Source organism: Alexandromys fortis, unplaced genomic scaffold, assembly GCF_014885135.2.
Source record: "Alexandromys fortis isolate MF-2015 unplaced genomic scaffold, M_Fortis_MF-2015_v1.1 scaffold_206, whole genome shotgun sequence".
NCBI lineage: Eukaryota > Metazoa > Chordata > Mammalia > Rodentia > Cricetidae > Alexandromys > Alexandromys fortis.
Genome location: NW_026068097.1, coordinates 38,963 through 60,297, shown reverse-complemented (window position 1 = coordinate 60,297; position 21,335 = coordinate 38,963). Strand labels below are relative to the sequence as shown.

At 46.1% G+C, this 21,335-nt stretch overlaps 1 protein-coding gene across 10 annotated transcripts in view; it reads left to right on the top strand.

Moving 5' to 3' along the window:
• Znf185 (zinc finger protein 185 with LIM domain) overlaps positions 1 to 21,335 on the top strand; it is a 51,195-nt gene that overhangs the window by 20,769 nt on the left and 9,091 nt on the right. For 7 of the 10 annotated variants that reach the window (XM_050123639.1, XM_050123642.1, XM_050123641.1 and 4 more), the window contains 7 exons: positions 2,095 to 2,160; positions 6,510 to 6,704; positions 9,837 to 10,022; positions 11,461 to 11,565; positions 12,712 to 12,792; positions 14,808 to 14,879; positions 18,618 to 18,720. In XM_050123639.1, coding sequence (XP_049979596.1) covers positions 2,095 to 2,160; positions 6,510 to 6,704; positions 9,837 to 10,022; positions 11,461 to 11,565; positions 12,712 to 12,792; positions 14,808 to 14,879; positions 18,618 to 18,720 — 808 coding nt within the window. The other 3 variants (XR_007588913.1, XM_050123645.1, XM_050123646.1) reach the window with 3 other exon arrangements.

The following is a 21,335-nucleotide window of genomic DNA, read 5'->3' as shown; positions in this document are numbered from 1 at the left end:
AAATCTGCTTTTGAGCAGGTCTAGGAAAGGCCGTTGGGTCATGGACTTGGTTCATTCTGCTGTCTGTGCAGGTGTCAGAAAATCTTCCCAAAATGAACCAGGATACATTTATCCCCACTTTCAATTTCCCAGTGGCCCCCCTCTTACTTGAAATTAAGTCCAAACTCCTCATAAAACAAATCCATTTCCTTAGAGTGAGACCAAACCTCAAAGTCATTTGCAAAATAGTATGAAGAATCTTCTAGATTTGTAGGATGCTTAGTGTAGTCCGTCACAGTCGTCTTATACTAGTTTTGACTGTGTGTACAAGTGTATGTGTGTTCATGTGGATGCTTATGTGTGTGCATGTGTGTTCAGGCCAGAGATCAACCTCTGGCGTTGTTTCTTAGGCGCCGTACACCTTGTGATTTGAGATAGGGTCTCATACCAGGACCTGGGCCTTACCAATTAGCAAGCCCCGGGGGTCTGACTGTTTCTTCCTCCACTGTGCTGGGCTCACAAATGCACACCTCCACATCTGGCTTTTTGTTTTGCATATGAGTCCTGGGCATTGAATTGAAGCCAGGTCTTGGGCTTATAAGACAAACTCTTCATCGTCATCTAAGCCATCCCTCCCACCCAATTGCTTTTTGTTTGCTTGTTTTTAAGAAAATGGTTTACAGGGCTGGAGAGATGGCTCAGTGGTTAAGAGCATTGCCTGCTCTTCCAAAGGTCCTGAGTTCAATTCCCGGCAACCACATGGTGGCTCACAACCATCTGTAAAGAGGTCTGGTGCCCTCTTCTGGCCTGCAGGCATACACACAGACAGAATATTGTATACATAATAAATAAATAAAATAAATATTAAAAAAAGAAAATGGTTTACAATCTTTCCAGACTGTAAGTTGCCCTCCTGGAAAGCACTACCCTCCTTTCCCAGTCATTTGTATGAGATTACTCATTAGTCGAACTTGGTTCTTATAATTGCACAACTAACATAAGCAGTCTTAGGAGCCAACATAAAGGGCTCTGTTCATATGGAAGGCAGGGGCTTATTTAAGTGATGGGTGCACTGTGAACATCAGTCTGCCAGGAAAGAAGATGGGGCCTAGGTCCGGGAAGCCTAGGTTAGAGAGTGCTATATCAGATCCACTGGGCAGGTACAGATGGATTGTAAAGGAGCTATGCTTTTAACGGTGACCATAGATAGAGCTCAGCAGGAGTGGAGAACATGTTAGCAGATGCTATGACCCAAATGTTATTTGAAGTAGCTGGCTATGAACTGAGAATGCTCATGAGACAGATATAATTATCATTCATAATTTATTAACTGATAAAACTGATGACCAAACAAGATCCCAGAGCTTAGAGACATCAAAACTGTGGTTTGAGTCCACACTATGCTACCCCAGATAATGGGCTGTTTGGGGATGAAAGTGAGTCTTACCCCCAACCATCTACGTGAGCAGCTCTTCATTGCCCAGCGTCTGCTAGGGCCATAGAGTTGTGACCTCAGACTAGCTTTGCTCCCTTCCACAGGCTGAACTCAGCTGCTGGCTTCACTCCTTTTCTAGGTCCGAGTGACTGTGCAGCCAGCACCTCAGGAACTGACCCTGCTGTCACACAGAGCTCTCCCAGCTTTCTCAGTTCCAGTGGCCAAGGATCCCCTTATCTTCAGACCTTTGCCCCTTCAAATAGTCATAGCTGGACCAAAAGCCTGCTGACCCAGAACTGCATCCCTGACATTGAAAGCACTACAAGAGGGACATGTGATGAGTTTGTTGGCCCAGAAATTTCAGCACCAACCTACATGCACCCACTTGGGATAGTGGTGGAGATTTGTGGAAAAGGGGGCTGAGCAGCCACTCTCGGTGAACCCCTCCTGTAAAGACTGTAATCTGCCCCAACCAGCTGGATTGTGGGAAAGAAATCTCAGGGAGAGACAGACAGGCAGCACTAGGAATGGCAGTGACTGGCGGAATCAAAGACAGGACAGTCTTTACTGACAAACTCAGTCCGTCCCTTTCCCCTGAGAAGGCACCTGGCAAAGGGGAAGCCATGGGCCCAGTCTCCTTATTCTGAGCCTTAGCAGACTTTTGTGCTTTCTTCCCTCAGGTCTGGCGCCATGATAGTTTCTTTTCTGAATGTCAAGAAGAGCAACAGCGCAGCAGACTCCAAGGGGTAAGGCATTAGCAGACAGTGCTAGAAACCCAGCGGCTTGGGTAGCTAGCAGGCTTTGGCTAGGAAGATGAAGCCAGCTATGTCTGTGAGCTGGCCTGAAATATATGAAGAGACAAAAGATCCAGCTGGAACTTTTTGGCCTGTCTGTGCCAGGAAGCCTTCCGTTACATACCATTGCTTGCAATGAAGCACTCTAGTCCAGCGAGGTCACTGTCTGTACCAGGAAGCCTTCTGTTACATATCATTGCTTGCAATGAAGCACTCTCTAGTCCAGTGAGGTCACTTTCCTTCCGTGTTGGTGTGGCACTTGGGCCACAGACAATGAAGATATGCTTCTGCTTTCAATGAGCTCTCACTGACTAACAAATCATTGCGACAGAGGAGGGGTCTTTGGGATAGCTTAGTGGAGAGTGGAAACCGACAGCCTCTCGAGCAATGAGAATAGAACCAGGGAGATAGAAGTAGAAGTAGATACAGTTTATTAAGAAAGAGAAGATCATTCCTGAGAAGAGAAGTGGGGAGCTGAGGGGATTGCTCAGCTAGCAAGGTGCTTATACTGTAAGCACTAAGGCCTGTATTCCACCTCCAGAACTCACACAAAACGCTTGGCATCCCAGCATCGGGGAAGTGCAGACAGGAGACTTTCTGGGTCTTGCTGGTCTGTGGGCTCCAGGCCAGTGAGAGACCCTGTCTCAAAGGAGTTGATGCTGTAACTAAGGAGTAACACCTGGGGTGGTCCTCTAACCTCCAGATGTGCAGGTACATATGCAAACACACACACGCACACACACGCGCGCACACACACACACACACACGTCTGTGTATATATGTCTGTGTGTACACATGTAGAGAAAAGAGAATGGAAGTGGATCAGATCTAGAAATGTTCTGAAGCCCAAAAGCCTTGGACAAGGAGAATCTTGATCCTTTATGGGTCATTTACATAGGCCCACACACTCACACATTTGAATCATGAAATTTTTCTCACTCATCTTATTACATGCAGCCTGCGATGTATGTGTGGAGAGGTCCCGTCTTCTCACAGTGGTTTCTTTGCTATGCTAATCTCGATGCCTCTTTCTCCATGATCCATTCTCCTGCCACAGCCTTTTATTCTGTTTCCATGGAACCTTTCAGATTTATGACTAGTTTGTAGAACAAAGGCTTGAAACCCAGGTCCCTCCCCATGTCTTCTGGAGGAACAGTGTCTGAAGATAACAGCCATGGTTCTAAACTAGAGATGCTTGTTAAAGGGATTGTAGGGGTGGTGGCAGTAGCTCCAGAGCACAAAGAGAATCAAGCCTAGAAAGAAGGGGACAGCTGAAGCTACAGAGCTGTGGCGGAAATGTGCCTAGCGTGTTCCAACGCATAGAGTAGCTGGTGACTAATGAGAACAGGGCCTTGTTTCGTTTATTAACAAGACTTTACCAATCAGGTTTTAATCCAAAGAGACTACTGTGCTTATGGACTTAAAGGTGAATGGGTGTTTAGATTTTCACAGTACACTACAGTTGTCTTTTTACTCTAAAGTGGTGTGGACAATGTCCCTTGAAGTCACAAGCCTTGTTATACAACGTTGCTTCTCTTAGATTGCACTGACAATTAGCACTCACTGAAAATATTAGCTGATGATAGTCACGGTATGTTGTCTTTATGTGCTGTAAGTTGTTCTGATAACTAGGAGATGGGGAAATGGGGAAGCAAAGAGAAAGGCTGTGACTTATCCAAAACCAGTTGTAGAGTTCGGTTCCAAGCAGTACATTCCTTTGCTCTTTACCAGTTTGAAGAACCAATGCAAAAGCTCCTGATGGTGGGGTTTCCTAACTCTGGCTGTGCTTAAGAATCTCTTAGGGTTTTTCTATTTAAAAATTTAAAATTTTTTTGTGTATGGGTGTTTTGCCTGCATGCATGTTTGCACACCACCTGCATGCAGTATCAGTGGACGTTAGAAGGCAGTGGGTCCCCAGAGACAGATGATTTGAGCTGCATATGGGTGCTAGCAACTGAAGAAGAGCAGACAGTGCTCTTACCTGCTCTTCCAGCCCCTCGCCTGGGAAAGTTAATAACACTCTCTGAGACTTTTGTTTAATTTTCTGAGTGTATGTCTCCAGTATTTTTCTTAAGCTCACCAATTTCCTCTCTTCTCCAGTATACATTGAGAACCAATCTAAGGGTAACAGTTCTTTTGTTTTGTTTTGGGTTTTGGTTTTTTGAGACAGGGTTTCCTGTACCTATGGAGCCTGTCCTGGAACTTGCTCTGTAGACCAGGCTGGCCTCGAACTCACAAAGATCCACCTGCCTCTGCCTCCCAAGTGCTGGGATTAAAGGTGTGTGCCACCATGCCTTTAATTACTAGGATAGCAATTCTTAATCAGAGGTTTGCTCTGCCTACCCCCTACCTTCCTGCGTGGTCTCATAATAAGCTGAGTTATTTTTGGATGTCACAGCCAAGAGTGGGTTCTAAAGGATAGGAATCTGGGCGCTGCTAAACAAGTGAAAATGTTACCTGATTCTTTTCAGCACACACACTAGCTTTATCCAGTCTACAATGTTCATTGTATTAAGGTTGACAAGGCTTCCTCTATTACCATCTCTTCGGGGACACACACTGAAAATGTCAAAGTGAACCATAGGTACAATCAGACTGCCGCAAACACGCACCGCTGGTACAGAACGCGTGCGCCTGTACCTATTCTAATTAGACTGTCGCACACTTCAACTGCGCAGGTCTACAATTTGGTGCTCTGCCTGCGGCTATGCGCATGCGCATGATGCGCTGGGCGTCGGTGTCTAGTCCAGAGCTTGGGTGTGAATACGCCGCCTACTCGCGCAGCCATTTCCTGCAGCCATGAGCTAGCTGGGGTATGAGACAGGCGAAATGGCTGCTCCGGAGACTAGCGTCAACAGGATTTCTCCTGCAGCAGTTCCTGCGCCAGCCACAAGATAGCGCTGGAGGATCACAAATGATCGTGGTTGCCCATCCCCCCCCCATCTCTGCGTGGCGGGGGGGGGGGCGCGGGAGGGTGTGGTTGGCTACAGTGGCCAATTTATGGATGGCCTCACCTGGGCTGTTTGCAGGGGTTACTACAGTACCGGCTGGACCTCAAGGTCATTCATGACTGACCTCTCTCTCCTGAACAGGGACTCTACTGTGTAATTTCACAGTTCCCTGTACATTTGATAAACAAACTAATTGAGAAGCATGAGGTCAGGACCAGCCACGGGGCAAAACTTTGCCCAGGTGATAGAGTTAATTTAACTGTCAGAAGCTAGAGGGATTTTGCCCAGTGTTCATTTGATTGTGCATAGAGGGCTGAGAGCTTGGATTCTGAAGCTTTGACTTAACTCTCTGGGCCCTTTGGCGTGCTGCTCAGCTCGTACAGGAACAATAACAGAAATAGCTCCTACTATATAGACTTTAAAGAGAATAAATGGGTTTACATATGTAAAGCACACAGGACATTTGGGGGGTCACAAAATATTATCAAATACTCATTTTATAAAACCGTCAAGCTAAATGAAGTAGTGTAGCTAGGTCAAGAGTTGGCAGTGGCTGTCTTAAGCCACCAGATTCTGTGCAGGCTTCAGAGGCCTTCAAAGGCCTCCTTTGCTGCAATTTTCTCTCGGCCCACCGGACTTGCAAGCAGCTCAGCAGGAAACTAAGACACCCCCTCCCGGATGCTATATTGCACAGAAGGGCCTCCTGGGCGTGTCTGGCTGCTCGCTCTTTTTCATGACCTATAAAGTTTACAGCTCCTGAAGTTGCAGTGGCTTAGCATTGGAGAGTCTTTGTTCTGTTGGCTCATTTGGCCAGGACAACCTCTGTTTCTACTACTGCTTCTTCCCGATAGAGCTGGACGTGACAGCTGCAGCTTCTCCTCAGCTGAGGCTGAAAATCATGGCTACCACTCATTCTTTTTGATACAGCAGCTTAGAGCTCTGCCTGCTATGGGCTTGATGTGCACAGATGCGGTCCAGGGATAGTGGTCATGTTCTTCTCTTGTGGGAGGGTGGAATTAGGGAGGGACTCAGGAGGGAATGCTGGGATACCAGGGTCCCAGTCTCAGTGCTTGAAGACAAGGGAGGGTGGGAGGAGGGGAACACCATCTAAGGGCGTCTTGCTGCCTTTCTTGTGGCCCCTGCCATGGAGTGTGCAGCGCGGGTGCTTCAGGGATAACATTACTATGTTTGTGACACATGGGGCAATCCCTTTTAGTGACAAGGGAGCAGCAGTACCTGGCTCCTCTCTTTAGATGAGAGTATCCCATCCTATGGCCATGGAAGATGCCAGTAGAGTGCGGTGGAACAGTCCCCTGGGACTCTCTCTCTATGATACTTTTTCTTCCTCAGCCCCTCAGCTGATGGGGAAATGAACATGGCTCCCATGACCATCCAGGCCTGTCAGGAGACATATGGTACTACAGAAGGCGGCCAGGGAGACCCAGCTGTGGCCCCTCAACAGCCTGCAGATCCCAGCACCCTGGAGCTGGGGAACAACTTCAGTGCACTCGGTCAGCTCGTCCCATCTGAGGCCCGTACCAGCAGGTAAGCCCTGGCCTTCTGATGCCTGTGGCCAAGGTGTGTGTGATGGTCACGCGGTAGAAGGGAACTGCTTCTCTCAGTCCAGGCCATTGTGTGACACACTGGCCCAGCCACTGCCTGGCTTCTTTTCTCAGGCAGCACTGACAGCTTCCTGGGATTAGGAAGCTGGGATGGGGCTGTGATCACTGCAAGAAGCCTGGCCATTTCCCAGTGCACGAGGCAGGAGGGAAGTCTGTCTCTCAGAGTGTCTGTGTGTGGGGTCCTAGGGATGGTGAAGACTATTTTCATTTATACAATGATGGTGTCAAAGTATGACACAGAGTATGAGTTCCATAGACTGTGAGGAAGGGAGAGAAAGGGTGAAGAAGAATGTTGGTGTTGGTGTCTGTGTCCGCATGACAGATGGGGACTGGGACTGGGATAGAGGTGACCATGAAGGCCAGGCTCTCGAGAATGCTCTTTGCCTGCCAGCCCACACATCTCTGGGCACGCGCGCAGACCATTACATGCAGAGTCCTTGTGCTGCTTGGTGAGTTCTAGGGTGCAAACAAAAGTGTTAGGCAGTCATGAGGAGCAAAGCAAAGGATTCCTCAGAGAAGACAAAGATACTGAGAAGAGTCAAGACTCTAGGAACCAGGGAGACAGGAGAAGGTACAGTTGAGCAAGGACATTGACTAAACAACTTCGTACTTAACTGTCAAATCATGTGGCTTCTTCCTTCAGTGCGATAAAACCTGAAGCCTACTATTCAGAACAGTCAAGGGATTGAGGCAGCCTCGGTCTCCAGCTCCAGAGAAATGGATAAAGGACATGCGCTCCATGTGCACAGTGGAATTCTTTTTAGCCATAAAAAAAGTTACATCACTTGCAGGAAAAGGGTGTTACTGGAGGTCATCATACTAAGCCAGCCCCAGAAAGATAAATAATCATGTTTTCTCTCTTTTATGGTTCCTAGATTGTTTAAAAAATAAAAGAAAGAAAAGGTACACAAAATCAATGGCATGAAAGTGAAATGGGCTCAGTATACAAAATGCTTTAGATTTTAAATTTAAAATTTTTTTAAAAAAAATTGTCCTTCTGTGACACAGTACCAGGTACAATGAAGAAACAACAGAAAATTTTAAAGTAAGTTTTAAAAAGCGCAACCTACAGATGCAGGAGAAGGTGATTGGTCCTGTTGTCCTTTACTTTGGTGATGGATGGGCATTTCTTTCCAGGAAGCTTGAGGTTGGAGCTGGGTTTGAAGGCTAAGGAGAATTTCCCCCCAATAGACATGCTGGAGAAGGCATTCCAGGTTGAGGAAACCAGAGGCAAAGGGTAGGGGAGACTACAAGGAATGAAAACTAATTGGTGGCCTGCCAAGAAGCATTGGGAGGGGCTAGGCAATCACTTGCTCCCGAGGAGCCAGAGGGCCAACCAACTTGGTTTCATGTAGGAGATAAGTTGCATGGGGTGTCAGGTCAGGGAGATGCGCAGTGCACAAGGCAGGAGACCCATGCGGAGGTTGTGGCTCAGGCTGCAGGTGAGCTGCAATGCTACAGGTGATGCTGACTTTAATTAAAAGCAATAGCGCTAGAAAGACAGTGCCCAGATTTCTGTTTGCGGTGATAGGGTGGATGCGGAAAGGAACTGGCTGAGGATGCAGAAGCTTGAGGAGTTGCTGTGCAGATGTGATGTTCAGGTCATTGGTCTTGCTGACTTTGAAGTGCCTGTAGGGGCACCAGGTGACAGGTCAGCCCAGTAAGCTGGAGTAGAGTAAAGATGTGACCTCTGTCTAGAGTGTCGAGGTTTGTTAGCTTATAGATTACACGTGAAGGGAGTGTTCGAGAACAGGTTTGTTGTTTTTCCACAAAATCCCCAGTTGTCTGGATAGCTGTCGCTATCAGCTTGATGGGAAAATCCATGTGGTTCAGGGATATAAAGGGAGCCTGCCCTTTGGTTCCAAACTTGTAGGCTCCCAACCTTCATCGGTAGGTGTTTCTCTCCATTTCTATTTTCTTTTTAACTCAAAATGAGAAAAACAGAGGCACTAATTGAGTGTCCTCTCTTCTAAAGTCCTAAGCAAGGACATGAAATGGGAAAAAAGTTCCATTAATTGCTTTTCTCCTTGCGGTGGCCACCTGCAAGGAGCAGTTTCTCAACAGGAGAATTGACTTGGACGCCCAGCTTGAGGGAAACAGTCCGGTACGGTCAGAAGGCATCAGAGCATGGGACAGCAGCTCACACTGCGAGTGCAATCAGGAAGCCAGGCTGAATGCCGCTTGTACCGGCGTAAATGAATGCAGACAGAAATTGTAATAAATATATACAGCTTTAATTGGGAAATAGACTTACAGAACCAGAGGTTCCAGTGGAGAACAGGACAGCAGAAGGGGCGGCATGGAGCGTGCCTGCAATCTTTATAAGTAAAAAATATCCTCTGGGGACCCCACCCTACAAGTAAGGTGATTGGCTGAGTCTCTCCTACATCTCCCCTTTTTGTCTAAATAAGATAGAGCCAAACCAAATACAACTATATACAATAGTAACAAATAATAAATATAACAAACAATATTGAGCAAGAAACATATGCTGAGTCTCTCCTACAGCCGCTCAGCTCTGCGCCTCCTTTTGACTGTTTTATTCGGTTCAGCGTCCCAATCATGCTGCCACCCTGATTCAAGGAGAACCTTCCTTCCTTGAGTCAATGTCTCTAGGAACCCCCCCATATATCTGCCCAGAGGAATGCCTTCTAGATGACTTTAAACCCATCAAGTGGCAGTCAAGATTAACCATCAATGGTAAAAATCAGAGAGACACGAAGCCATTTAGGCCAGAAATTTGAAGGAAAATACTGGAGGGCCTGGGGAAATGAAGATGATTTGGGTGTGGTACCAAGAAGTAAATGTTTGGATAAATGGAAGAATTAGTAAAAACTGAAGCCATGGAAACCAAACCTTTTTCTCTGATTGCCACTTTGATACTGCCTGCTTTCTGAGAGTTAGGTGTCTGCTTGGCTCTTGAGATGGGTTACCCAATGCCCTTGGGAAGTGATAGCCAGACCCCAGAGACCCAGCAAGGTCAGGCTTCTGCTCCTCTTGGCATAATACACACACACATGTATATATAACATATATATAATATATACTTTCTCAGCACTCTGGCGGCCTGTGAAAATGTGACCCCCAAGATATGTGAGGCCTGGCAGGAGACACCTGAGGTCCTACAAGGTGGCCAAGGGGACCAAGCTGTGTCTAGTCAAGAACTTGCAGATCCCAGCACTCCAGAGCCACAGAGCAGCCCCAGCGGACCCGAGCAGCAAATGAAACTGGATAATACCAAGTAAGAGCCTGCACTGGCCACCCGCCCCCACGGCACAGGCCTGAGGGGCTAGAGAGCAGCAGGAAGCAGAGTGAGCTAGGAAGAGTCTTTGCATCATATGTCAGAACAGGGCTGCAGTGCAGCAGCCACTGAAGCCTGAAAATGTGGGCTTGGGGGAGTTTTGCATTCATGGGGTTGTGGTTGAAACGTATTTGCCTTAATTAAAGGCTGCCACCCCCACCAAGATGGTCAGAGTGGGAGCTTTCTGACGCCTGGCCTCAGATAAGCAGGGCCTGGCTACACCAAGGGTGCTTATACAATATTTTTTCTCATTGGAAAACAAAAAAACAAACAAAAAAAACTATTTTCTGAAGTCTAGTATGACTTTCTCTATTTTTCCTGGCTGTCCTGGCTATTCTGCCCTCCGACTTGATTCTGACCCACTGTCTTGTTCTTACCTTTGCTTCCCGGGTCTCTCAGTTCCAAGAGTCTTAACAGGAATTAGGATACAATCAGAGGCCAGAGCCTGCACTGTTAATTGCCAAGGTGTGCATACTGTTTTTCTGTTTGTTATCAGCCTAGGAAAAAAACCTGTGCTAGGGCCGAGAGGATCAGGCAAAGTGTTGTTAACAGGGAAGGCCGGTAGCAGCTGGGAGAGAAGAGGACCGAGGGCCTGAAAGAAATGCCCTGTGGCTGATGGGAATAGAGGAAGGTGATCAGAGGCAGGCCTTGTAGGTTAGGGAGAGGAGTCATTGGAAAGGATGAAGAACTATGGAGACCTCTTGCTGTTTACATTGCAGATACTGGGAAGTCTCCTTTATTCCTTTTTTTTTTGTCTCTTTACTGCTGGCATCCTTTGTGTGTGTGTGTGTGTGTGTGTGTGTGTGTGTGTGTGTGTGTGTGTTAAGTGTATGCAGACATGCTTACCCATCTATGGGTATGTGGAGGCCAGAAGATGAGCCCAGGTGTGTTTATCTCTCTCCACTTTATTAATGTTTTGCATGGGTATGCATGTGGTGTGTGTGTGTGGTGTGTGCATGTGTTTGCATGTGCACATACAAGGTGGGTGCAGATGCATGTATGTGGGTCTAAATTGGCATCAGTTATCTTTTATAATTTTTTTCTTGAGACAGCAAGAGATCCTGGCTGCCTGATGGATACGTTACTGATGCCAAGGTTCTAGGCTGTAGTCCAGAAATCACAGTAGAGATTGAAAGACGTTTCACCCTGAATCATTTTGATTTAGGCAGTGTCTCTCCCCATCCTACCTGGGTTTTCTCTTCTGCATAGAGAGAGGCTCCACTCACTAATCTCTGAGAAACATTCAAGAGCAGCTACTGTTACCCAAACACTGGCATGATTTCAAAGGCTTTGAAGTAGCAAACTTGAGGTTAGTCCATAAAGCACTATTTAACTCATAAAGTAGAGCCAAGCTCACTCTTTTCTCCATTTCTACCAGGCTGCAGAGCCCTTCAAGCTTCGCGGTCACGGTTAATGTTGCTGCCGCTTCTGAAGAGCTGCGCATGCCAACTGCCTCAAGTGAGCTGGACTGCAGCTCAACTACGTAAGAAGGGCAACTAAGCTGTGATGTTCTTACTCATGGAGGTTCCACATAACCTCCTTGCAAGTAAAGGATGTCACTTTTGTTCTGTGTTGCTTTCTCTATGAGGTCTCCTTCAACTCCTGGCATCCCAGTAGCAAATGGGCAGAAATAGTACAGTTCTTAGTTGCACAAGTATAAACCTTATACTTCCCAAGCGTACTGGTAGGATTGGACATGGTCCTGTAGCATGCTTTCCTTCTCCACATCTCAACAAGAAGCTACTTATAGGACACTAGGAGATGCAGCTGGTGGCAAGGCTTTGCCATCTGCAGGGCCTTGCTAGCATCCCTGAGGGACATGCCTGGGAAGACCCATGAAAGCCAGGGAGGCCAGGTCTCTCTCTCTCTCTCTCTCTCTCTCTCTCTCTCTCTTCCACTCTTTCACCTTTTAGTCTACAAGAAGGGATGCCAGTCTAGGTACCCTGCTGAATAAGAGGTATGTGCTGAGATACCAAAACAGTTCTCTGCTGATATCAGGCCAGGGGTCAGGAGCATGGAATTGCAGGTCAACAATGGGACTACACTGAACCATGATAAAGCAGAACTAGTTTCCAAAGCTTGGAAGGCTTCCCAAAAGCAGAGAGTGAGGTGACTTGTAGGTCCCCAGAACATGATTGATAAGGAAATACAAAGTAGCGCGTCGATGCTGCAGGTAAGGTGCTGAGTGGAAAGAACCAGCCATCTGTCACTCAGCCACTGACAACATTCTGATTGTAGGTGGAATGTGGAAGGAGACTCAGCCACAGAAGAGGTAGAGGAAAGCAGAGGGCCGGCAACACCCAAGTCTGGGAGAGGGCTGGGGGCTCGAGCTTCCATGGAAGAGGGTGTGCTACCATTGGTTCAGGGAGCCATCTTTTACATCTCTCAAACCATACACAAAATGAACCCAGGGCCTAAGATTTGAGGCCACGTGTCCAATGGCATCAACAGCCTGGCATCTCTGTCTGCGGCTACCCTTGCAGCCTGGCTTGTGGAGCCCACTAGCCCCTCTCGTGAGCTTCTGCATTTCCATCAAACTGGGCAGGGGCACTGACCCTCCTCTTTGGGCCAGGCCCAGTCCCCTGGAATCTTCGAGTACACATCCTATTCTGATATGCTCCTTCTACAGCAAAGGGATTCTCTTCGTGAAGGAGTACATGGATGCTACTGAAGTGGCTTCTGGAAAGCCAGTGTTTCCGCACTATGGCAGGTAAGAACAAGCATCAGCTGCTTTGTCATAGCCTGTACCAGGCCCAATGCTGCCTTCATTCCTGCATCCCGTTCCTTCATTCAGGACTCAGTGGAGAGTAGCTACTGGGTAATCCAGTGAATGAAGGCATACTGCAGATGCCTCCTAATGCATGATTTATGGGTTTGCAGGTTTTCTGTGTAGTTAGGTGACGGAAAATAATTGTTAGCCTCCATGTTCTTTCATGATTCCCTTGTCTGCTCGCTTTCTGATCTGATGCCATGCAGGAAGGTACTTCCTCTTTTCAGTGCAACACCACCCACCTACCTCTCTAACCAGTATGGTTGATCCCTTGTCAACCCGATACACAAGCCTACCCCTAGTAAGCCATAACCTTTCCTTTCTTATCCATCCTCTGGATCACATGTTAATATCTACATTATATTAAAAAATCCTAGAATTTAAAAGTCCCAGTCTTTAAAAATTAAGCTTTTTAAACACCCAGTCTCTTCTAAAACTGAAACTTTAAAACAATCCAATGTCTCAATCTTGGGTGCCTATAAAATAAATAAATGTATATATTACTTCAAGAGGGAAGAACCAGGGCACAGTCACAATCAAATCAAAGCAAAACCAAACTCCAACTGTTAACAACTCAGTATCCAGTATTTGGATCCACTCACCATCTTCTGGGGTCCTCCAACGTGCTTGGGCTGCTTCTCCAGTGCTACCTTCTGCAGCACACACGGCTTGTCTCCTCAAGGCTCTAGCTGGCTCCACGGTACAGCTGCTGCTGTCCTTGGTGCTCATTTCATGGTACTGGAATCTCCAAAAGTACCAGAGTCTCTAGTTGCAACTGGGCTGCACTTTCACCAACAGCCTCTCCAGGCTCTCTTCAGGGCCTGCAGCCCTGCCTCACAGTGCCAGGCCTTAGCTGTTCTCCATGACCTACCACTGCACCTGGGTGACTCTTACACTACCAAGTTCAGCTGCCAGCATGAGTTACAGCCTTGGCCTCTTCTGGAACACAGCTTCTGCGTGCTGACCCAGAAGAAACACTTCCACCAGACTTCACCTCAGTGATGCAGCTTTCTTTTCAGAGCTGATTTCTTCAGCCGCAGCTGGTCAGCATCAAGTACCTCAGCAAAACAAAAGTTTCAGTTCAGTACTTCTGGTTCCTTACTAATCACCACTGATATTTCAGCCCAGCTAACCAGAACCACAGATTCTCAACTCAGAATATGCAAAAGCCCTTAGAGGAGTCATTAAGGACGCGCTCTCAAACTTCCCTCGGGAACTTCCCAGGCCAGGCCTCCATTATCCGCACCCTTCTCAGCGTTCTTATTGTCCACGCTCCCGCAGAACGGCCCAAGCTTTGGACACTCAGTGGCTTTTCTAACCCAGGGTTCCACAGTCCTCCCCAAAACATGGTCAGGTTGGTCACAGCAATACCCACTATCCTGGTACCAGTTTCTGCCCTTATCAGAGTTATTGTAGGGACCAAGCACCAAGACCAAAGCAACTTGGGGAGAAAAGTATTTAGCTTACACTTCCACATCATAGTCTACCACTGAAGGAAGCAGGACAGGGACTCAACCAGGGCAGAGACCTGGAGGCAGGAGCTGATGCAGAGGCCATGGAGGGTGCTGCTTACTGGCTTACTGCCCATGACTTGCTCAGTCTGCTTTCTCCAAGACCATCAGCCTAGGATGGCACCACCCACAAAGGGCTGGGCCCTCCCATGTGAATCACCAACTGAGAAAATGCCCTCCAGACATTCCTACAGCCTGATCTTATGGGTGCATTTTCTCAACTGAGGTCCCTATTTCTCAAATGATTCTACCTTGTGTCACCTTGACATAAAACTAGCCAGCACATTTAGTTTCTGATTTCCTCAGAGTCTGGGCTCCTGGAAGTTTCCATATAAAACCCACACCTATGTACAAGAAGTGAAACTCGTCATGTTTTCCTGCTGGTCGAGGGACCTGAGGGTCCCACTGGCTCATGTGCTCTCTTCTCTGTTACTCCCCCTGCAGTAGCAGCAGCATTGAGGACTCACTGAGCCCGGAGAAGAAACCCCCACATGAAGGCACTCCACACTCCGAGAGGTACGTCTGCTTTCTCGACAGAGGTCTTCCAGTTGTACCTAGATGAGAGAGCACTGAGGAAGAGCTTCACATGGGTCTTTTCTCTGCTACTTTGAAACTTGTGGTCTCTTTGCAGATCACACACAGTGGGACACTGCATAAGGTGGTCCTACCCTAGTCAGGACATCACATCTGCAGCAAATGAAGCCTGTAAACCCAGATGAAACGTAGACACAAAAGGCTGCCAAGGAAGGAAATTTCAGTGTCTGAAAGAAAGCCCAAGGAGGCTCTTGACAGCAGGATAGACTCTTCAGAATAGAACCCAATGATTCATTTGATTCAATTACACATCTGACAGCTACCAAAAGAAAACACAACTACACGAGACATTGTTGTGTAGGGAAAACAAAATTGTGTCTTCAAGAAGACACAAGGTCTTCTTGGGTGCACAGTGGCCTGAAGCCACGGAACTGAACTAGGAGTATAGCACACCAGATAACAGCAATCATAGGACAAATAAGGGCTATTTTTAAATTCTTGGAATAGGAAAGAAAAAAGTCTACATTAGAGACTGAATCTATTCAAGTTATGGGGGACAGTTACACGGAGTTACTGGCAAAGCCAAAAATGAATTCTGGGGCTTGACTCCTAACAGGTTATGAATATTTCACCTCTGGCAAATATTCTCACTTATTATGAGATCTGTCTTACTGTGGATTACACTCAGAAGTCACTGTTAGACTGGGGAGAAGGTGGCATGAAGCAGACCCTACCAGTGTACTCCCCTTCACCCCTACAAACAGGTACAGAGACTTGTAAAGAGGTAAGGTTACAGATGTCCCCTCCATCATATTTGAAGAAAAATCCAGATAACTGAATCCTGAGCAATCACCAATCACTTGATAAGTCACTCATCACATGACTTCATAGTCTATTACATGCTGCTTAGCAAAATACCCAAGGCTGGACACGGGAGAACACCTTTACTACTGGCATTCAGGAGGCAAAGGCAGGGGAATCTCTGTGAAGTTGAGGCCTGCTTGGTCTATACAGCAAGTTTCATGGCACCTAGGACTACACAGTGAGACCTGTTCTCAAAAACAAACATACAAAGAAAATACATAAATGCCCACTTTATGAAGGGCAGGGTACTAGGGGTCAAGTAAATAGAGTCCAGGTTTATTTAGTTCACAGCCTTTGAAATTCAAGAGCATGGACCTACTATCTGTTTGGCTGTGGTTCTAGATCTCATAGCAGATGGCATCGCATAGACTAGAAGACACACAGGAGAGGCACATTGGAGAAAAGGAAAGTCAGGGTTCTTTATTACATCCTCACAGGAGCTAAACCATTCTCTTCCAAGGAAGCACCTACAATGAACCAATCTCTTAATTGTAACCCCCTATAAAATCAAAATAAAAAAAGCAGATCACATACTTCCAACATATAATGGCATAGAATATATATAACCATTCCAAAACATAGGGAAGAGAACATAGTGAGGAAATATTGGACCAAAGCAAGACCAAAAACCATCAGGGCAAACTCCAAACTCTGCCTCTGATGTCAAAATGTTCTTCAGATCTCCAACTCCTTTCAGCTTTGTTGACTATGACACACTTCTCTCTCTTGGGGTGGTTCCACTCCCTGTTAGCAGTTTTGGGCAAGTATCCCATGGCTCTGGCATCTCCAACATCTTGGGGTCTTCAAGGCAATCCAGGCTTCACCTTCACAGCTTCACGCAATGGCCTCTCTGGACCTCCATGCAGGGACACCCCTGACACATGCCTGCCTCAGAGGCTTTCCTTAGTTGCAGAGGGTGATTCCATAGCTCCTTTCTTCTGTTCTTGACTCTAAAACCAGAACCATGTGGCAGAAGCTGCCAAGTTCTGCTGCTTGCTGGGGCTGGAACATGTCCCCTTCATTCAAATATATTTTCACTGGCTTTCTGTTTTTGATGGTTTCCTTCACTGCTTAAGTTTGGCTATCCTGGAACTCAGCTCTATAAACCAGACTGGTTTCCAACTCAGAGATACTCCAACCTCTACCTCCCGAGTGCTGGCATAAACTTTCCTTTAGTTCCTTTTCACAGTTGGAAGCTTAGCTGGGTGGGGTCTTCCTCTGAGGTCACCACTCCCTTTATTCCACTTAGCATCAGGCTTTTCTTTAGTCTGTTTACAATTCATGGAGTTCATTTTCTCCATAAACTGCACATTTTGTATATTTCCTTGCTTAGCTTGCTCATTTTCATTATAGATCTGCATAAAATTGGTCATTAATAGCAACACAACATAGTCAATTCCAGTTTTAAAAAATTCCAATTTTAAAAACAAATGTCCTCTGCTAAAACTGTCAATACATAATTCTTCACTTTAGCCTCAGGCAGATATTTTGGACTAGGGCAGAAAGCAGCTACATTCTTCACCAAAATATCACAAGAACCATCTATAGACCACATACTAATATTCTTCTCTTCTAAAACCTCTTGTGTTTGGTCCCCTTGGTTAAAATCACCCTCAGCACCATTGTTTTCCATGTTCCTACTAGTGTGGCCCAGTGTGCCATACTTAAAGCATCCCACTGCTTTCCTAACCCAAAGTACCAAAGTCCAAATTCCTCTGAACCAAAACATGATCAGGTCTATCACAGCAATACCCCCATCCCTGGTACCAACTTCTTAGTTGGATTTTATTGCTGTGAAGAGACACCAAGACCACAGCAACTCTTTTTTTTTTTTTTTTTCGAGACAGGGTTTCTCTGTAGCTTTGGAGCCTGTCCTGGAACTAGCTCTTGTAGACCAGGCTGGCCTCGAACTCTCAGAGATCTGCCTCCCTCTGCCTCCCGAGTGCTGGGAATAAAGGCATGCACCACCACCACCCGGCCACAGCAACTCTTATAAAGGAAACCATTTAATTAGGACTTGCTTACAGTTTAGAGATTTAGTCCATTATCATCATGGTGGGACATGGCAGCATGCAGGCAGACATGGTGCTGGAGAAAGATCTATGAGTTCTACATCCAGATCTCTAGGCAGGAGGAAGAGGGAGTGAGGTACCAGACCTGACTTGAGCATCTGAAATCTCAAAGCCTACCTCCAGTGACACACTTCCTCCAATAAAGCCATATCTACTCCTACAAGGCCATACTTCCTAATAGTGTCACTCCCTGCGAGCCTATATGAACCATATTTATTCAAACCACCACACAGGGCAAACCATTAATAGTCATGGCAGTGCTAATGACACCCAGGCTCCTGTTGGAATCAGGTCTACAACTCTGGAAGACAGAACCCTTAATTTTAGCCTGTAGGATCAGAGAAAAGAGCCTCATTCAGCAGTTCCTGTTAGGGATAGAAAAGAAAAGAAGGGAGGATCGGAGATGATTCTCAGAAATAAAAGGAACCTTAGAAAAAAGGATACAACTGATCCAGAAGTCAGGATCTTCTAGAGAATTTAGGATGAGCTCTGAGCAGAGTATACAATGAGGCTAGAGATAGGGTGGCCTTGATAGTAACTGGGAGAAAGGGTGTGCCCCATGGTCCCAGGCATGCAGAAGAGGGCTGTCAGTACTGATTCAGGAGAATAGTTCCAAGTTTGAGAACCAGTTTGGCATAGGTGATACAACAGTTTGGCTACCAGTTATACAACACAACACAATGGGAAGCTGGGAATACTGGCGAACCTAGGTCTGCCTGCACCAAGCTAGATCTGCTGCATCCTATCAGAGTCTGAGTGCCTGGTTCTTCTTTCTATCTCCTAGACCAACTGAAGGCAACTGTACTTACTGCAGCCGAGAGATCGGAGATTGTCCAAAGATTACCCTTGAACATCTTGGCATCTGCTGCCATGAGTACTGTTTTAAGGTAAGACAGAGGTGTGAATAGTTTTCAGAGCACAGATCTGATGAGAGAGTGTGGATTTCCGTGCATCGCTGTGAACAATCCTAGAGGCTCAACAGAGCACTGAGCTGGTTAGTAACATAATGGAGGCAAAAAGGTATTCGGGGCAGAGACTGTTTCTCACAAAGGGTCAGTAGTGCAAAGGTCCCAACACCGAAACATGGCTTATTCTAACTGGCATGAATAGAATGGCAAGAATGAGGAGTTATTGGATTAAATTCTCCTAGGGGACATGTAAACAGATGTCCTTTTCATCCCATATAGAGCACCAAAAATATATGAAAGAAATAATTACATTCAAGTCTAATTTGGTGAAACAGTGAGTTTAATCAGAGTTAATTACAGGAGCATAGATGAGAGGTGCCTATAGGAACATGGGTAACTCATGACAAAGTTACATGACCAAGAAAAGTACCATCTTCATAGCAACCATTAACTGCTTATATATTCTTGGGGTGAGGTGAGGCCTACGGCATCTAGTCTCATGTGCTTCATATATTATTCCTCAAGTACCAGTGACCCTTTCCTGAGTGCCCCATGAGTCCCACAAGGGAGTGTTATCGGGCCCAATCTTGGGAAGATCTCACATAGGTACTCATAGACACTAGGGTTTTAAGATGCAAGTCATGCCTTCCTTGCCAGGAGAACAAAGTTCCACAGGGGTTTATCCCTCCCTCTGATTCCTACATTTTTCCATTCCCTCTTCTGTGATGTTCCCTGGGTCTTGGAAGGGGGTGATACAGATACATGATTATTTTCTCCCAACTGGGGCTAAGCAACAGTCGTATCACTCAGCACTGAGACCAGTTAGAGAGCCACAGCAACCAGCTCTCACTGAGAAGAGACACTTCCCTGATGAAGTTCACAGCAGCAATAATCTGTGGCTATGAACAATGTCTGTTTAACAAAACAAAAGCAGTACTTTCCACACTAGGACCTATGCACTCCCCAGCCAGTGCCTTTGACAAGGCTTACAGTATGAAATGTGAATTACCTTCCATGAGGCTGGCCTTAAATCCAATTGGAATGTTCTTGGTTATAGCAGTGCACATATCTCATGTATCAATAGTAGAGCATGCAGGATTGTCATCCAGGTACGACTATTGGTGACAATTCTCCCTCAGCAGCCTACATAGATAGCATCTGAGCCAGGACATCACACTCATTTACTAAGGCAATGGCAGTTGTTTAACCACTGGGCCTATGGCTTCCTTTCTAGTGATATTTCCTCTGTATTTTAATAAATAAAGTTTGCCTGAAGGTCAGAAAAGCAAAGCAGCCAGCTACTGGCTTTTACCTCCACCTCAATTTGAAATGGCGATCCTGCCTTTAGGAATCTCAGAATGAGACTGTGTCTGAGAGCTGCCTCCTCCCATCTTATAATATTCCCAAGTTCTGGGATTAGAGGTGTGCACCACTACCACCCAGTTTCTATGGCAACTAGTGTGTCTACTGGGATTAAAGGTGTGTGTTACCACTACCTAGTCTGTAAGACTGACCAGTGTGGCTGTTTTACTCTCTGATTTTCAGCCAAGCTTTATTTATTAAAATACAAATAAAATATCACTACATTCCTTAGCAGCACAGGTTTTGTTTAAGTTCCTTGAACCAGATATGAATTTCTCCTTGTGAATCAGAAAGGTGGTTCTATCCATAACCACATTTTAGTAAAGTAGCCTTTATAAGTGGTATATCTAGTTGCAAAAAGAAGGCACAATGTTTATATCCCTGTCTCTTTAAGATATGAGAAAGGCTTAGTAATAGAAAAATATCAAAAGATGAATTTTGCCGTATAGACATAATATCTTTTTCCCTTTTAACTAAATAGCTGAGGGAGAGGAGATGCATTTACTGATGAAAATGTTTTCCTTAATGTTACTTTAAATGTATTTGTTGTAAGCTTAACAGTTATAGAAGTCAGCCCCCTTTTTAGATCATCATAGGGGATGCGAGCCAGCGGTAGCCCCCTATCTAAACTATTAGCCTAACAAAAGTGGAAGAGACAGGGAGGAAAGAAAGAGTACTTTTAAGATTTGAGATTAAGAGTACATATGCAAATAGTTATTGAAATTACCTGGCACGAGTGAGAAGAAAACATGAGACACATGTATGATTCAGCTAAAACCCATCTGCGTCATCAGAGTATAATACAGCCACACCAACCCCCTGTGCGCATGTACTAGGCAGCTTTTAAAAGCTGGATGTACCATTTCTCTCTCTGTCTCTTTGCACACCAATCCCCAGGCCTGTACCTGTACGCACCCCCTCTAATAAACTCCTTAGGATCAGTGGGGGGGGGGGCATGACTACATTATACGCTGATGATGCAGATGGGCAACTCAGACATGTGCACAAGGGTTTTAGCTGAGTCATACATGGATGTAACCATGCATGTGTGCACATGGGTCATACAGGGCCCTTTGTGCCCGAGGGCCCATCTGCACATGCCTGCTTTTAGAACTCAGAAGTGTAGCCTTATCTGTGGCTGAATAATTACAGTTATTCCTAATGTGCTGCTTTGGGGATGTAGTTCTCCATTTTGTCTTGGGCTGCTTTCTTGGAGGTAGAAGATGACCAAG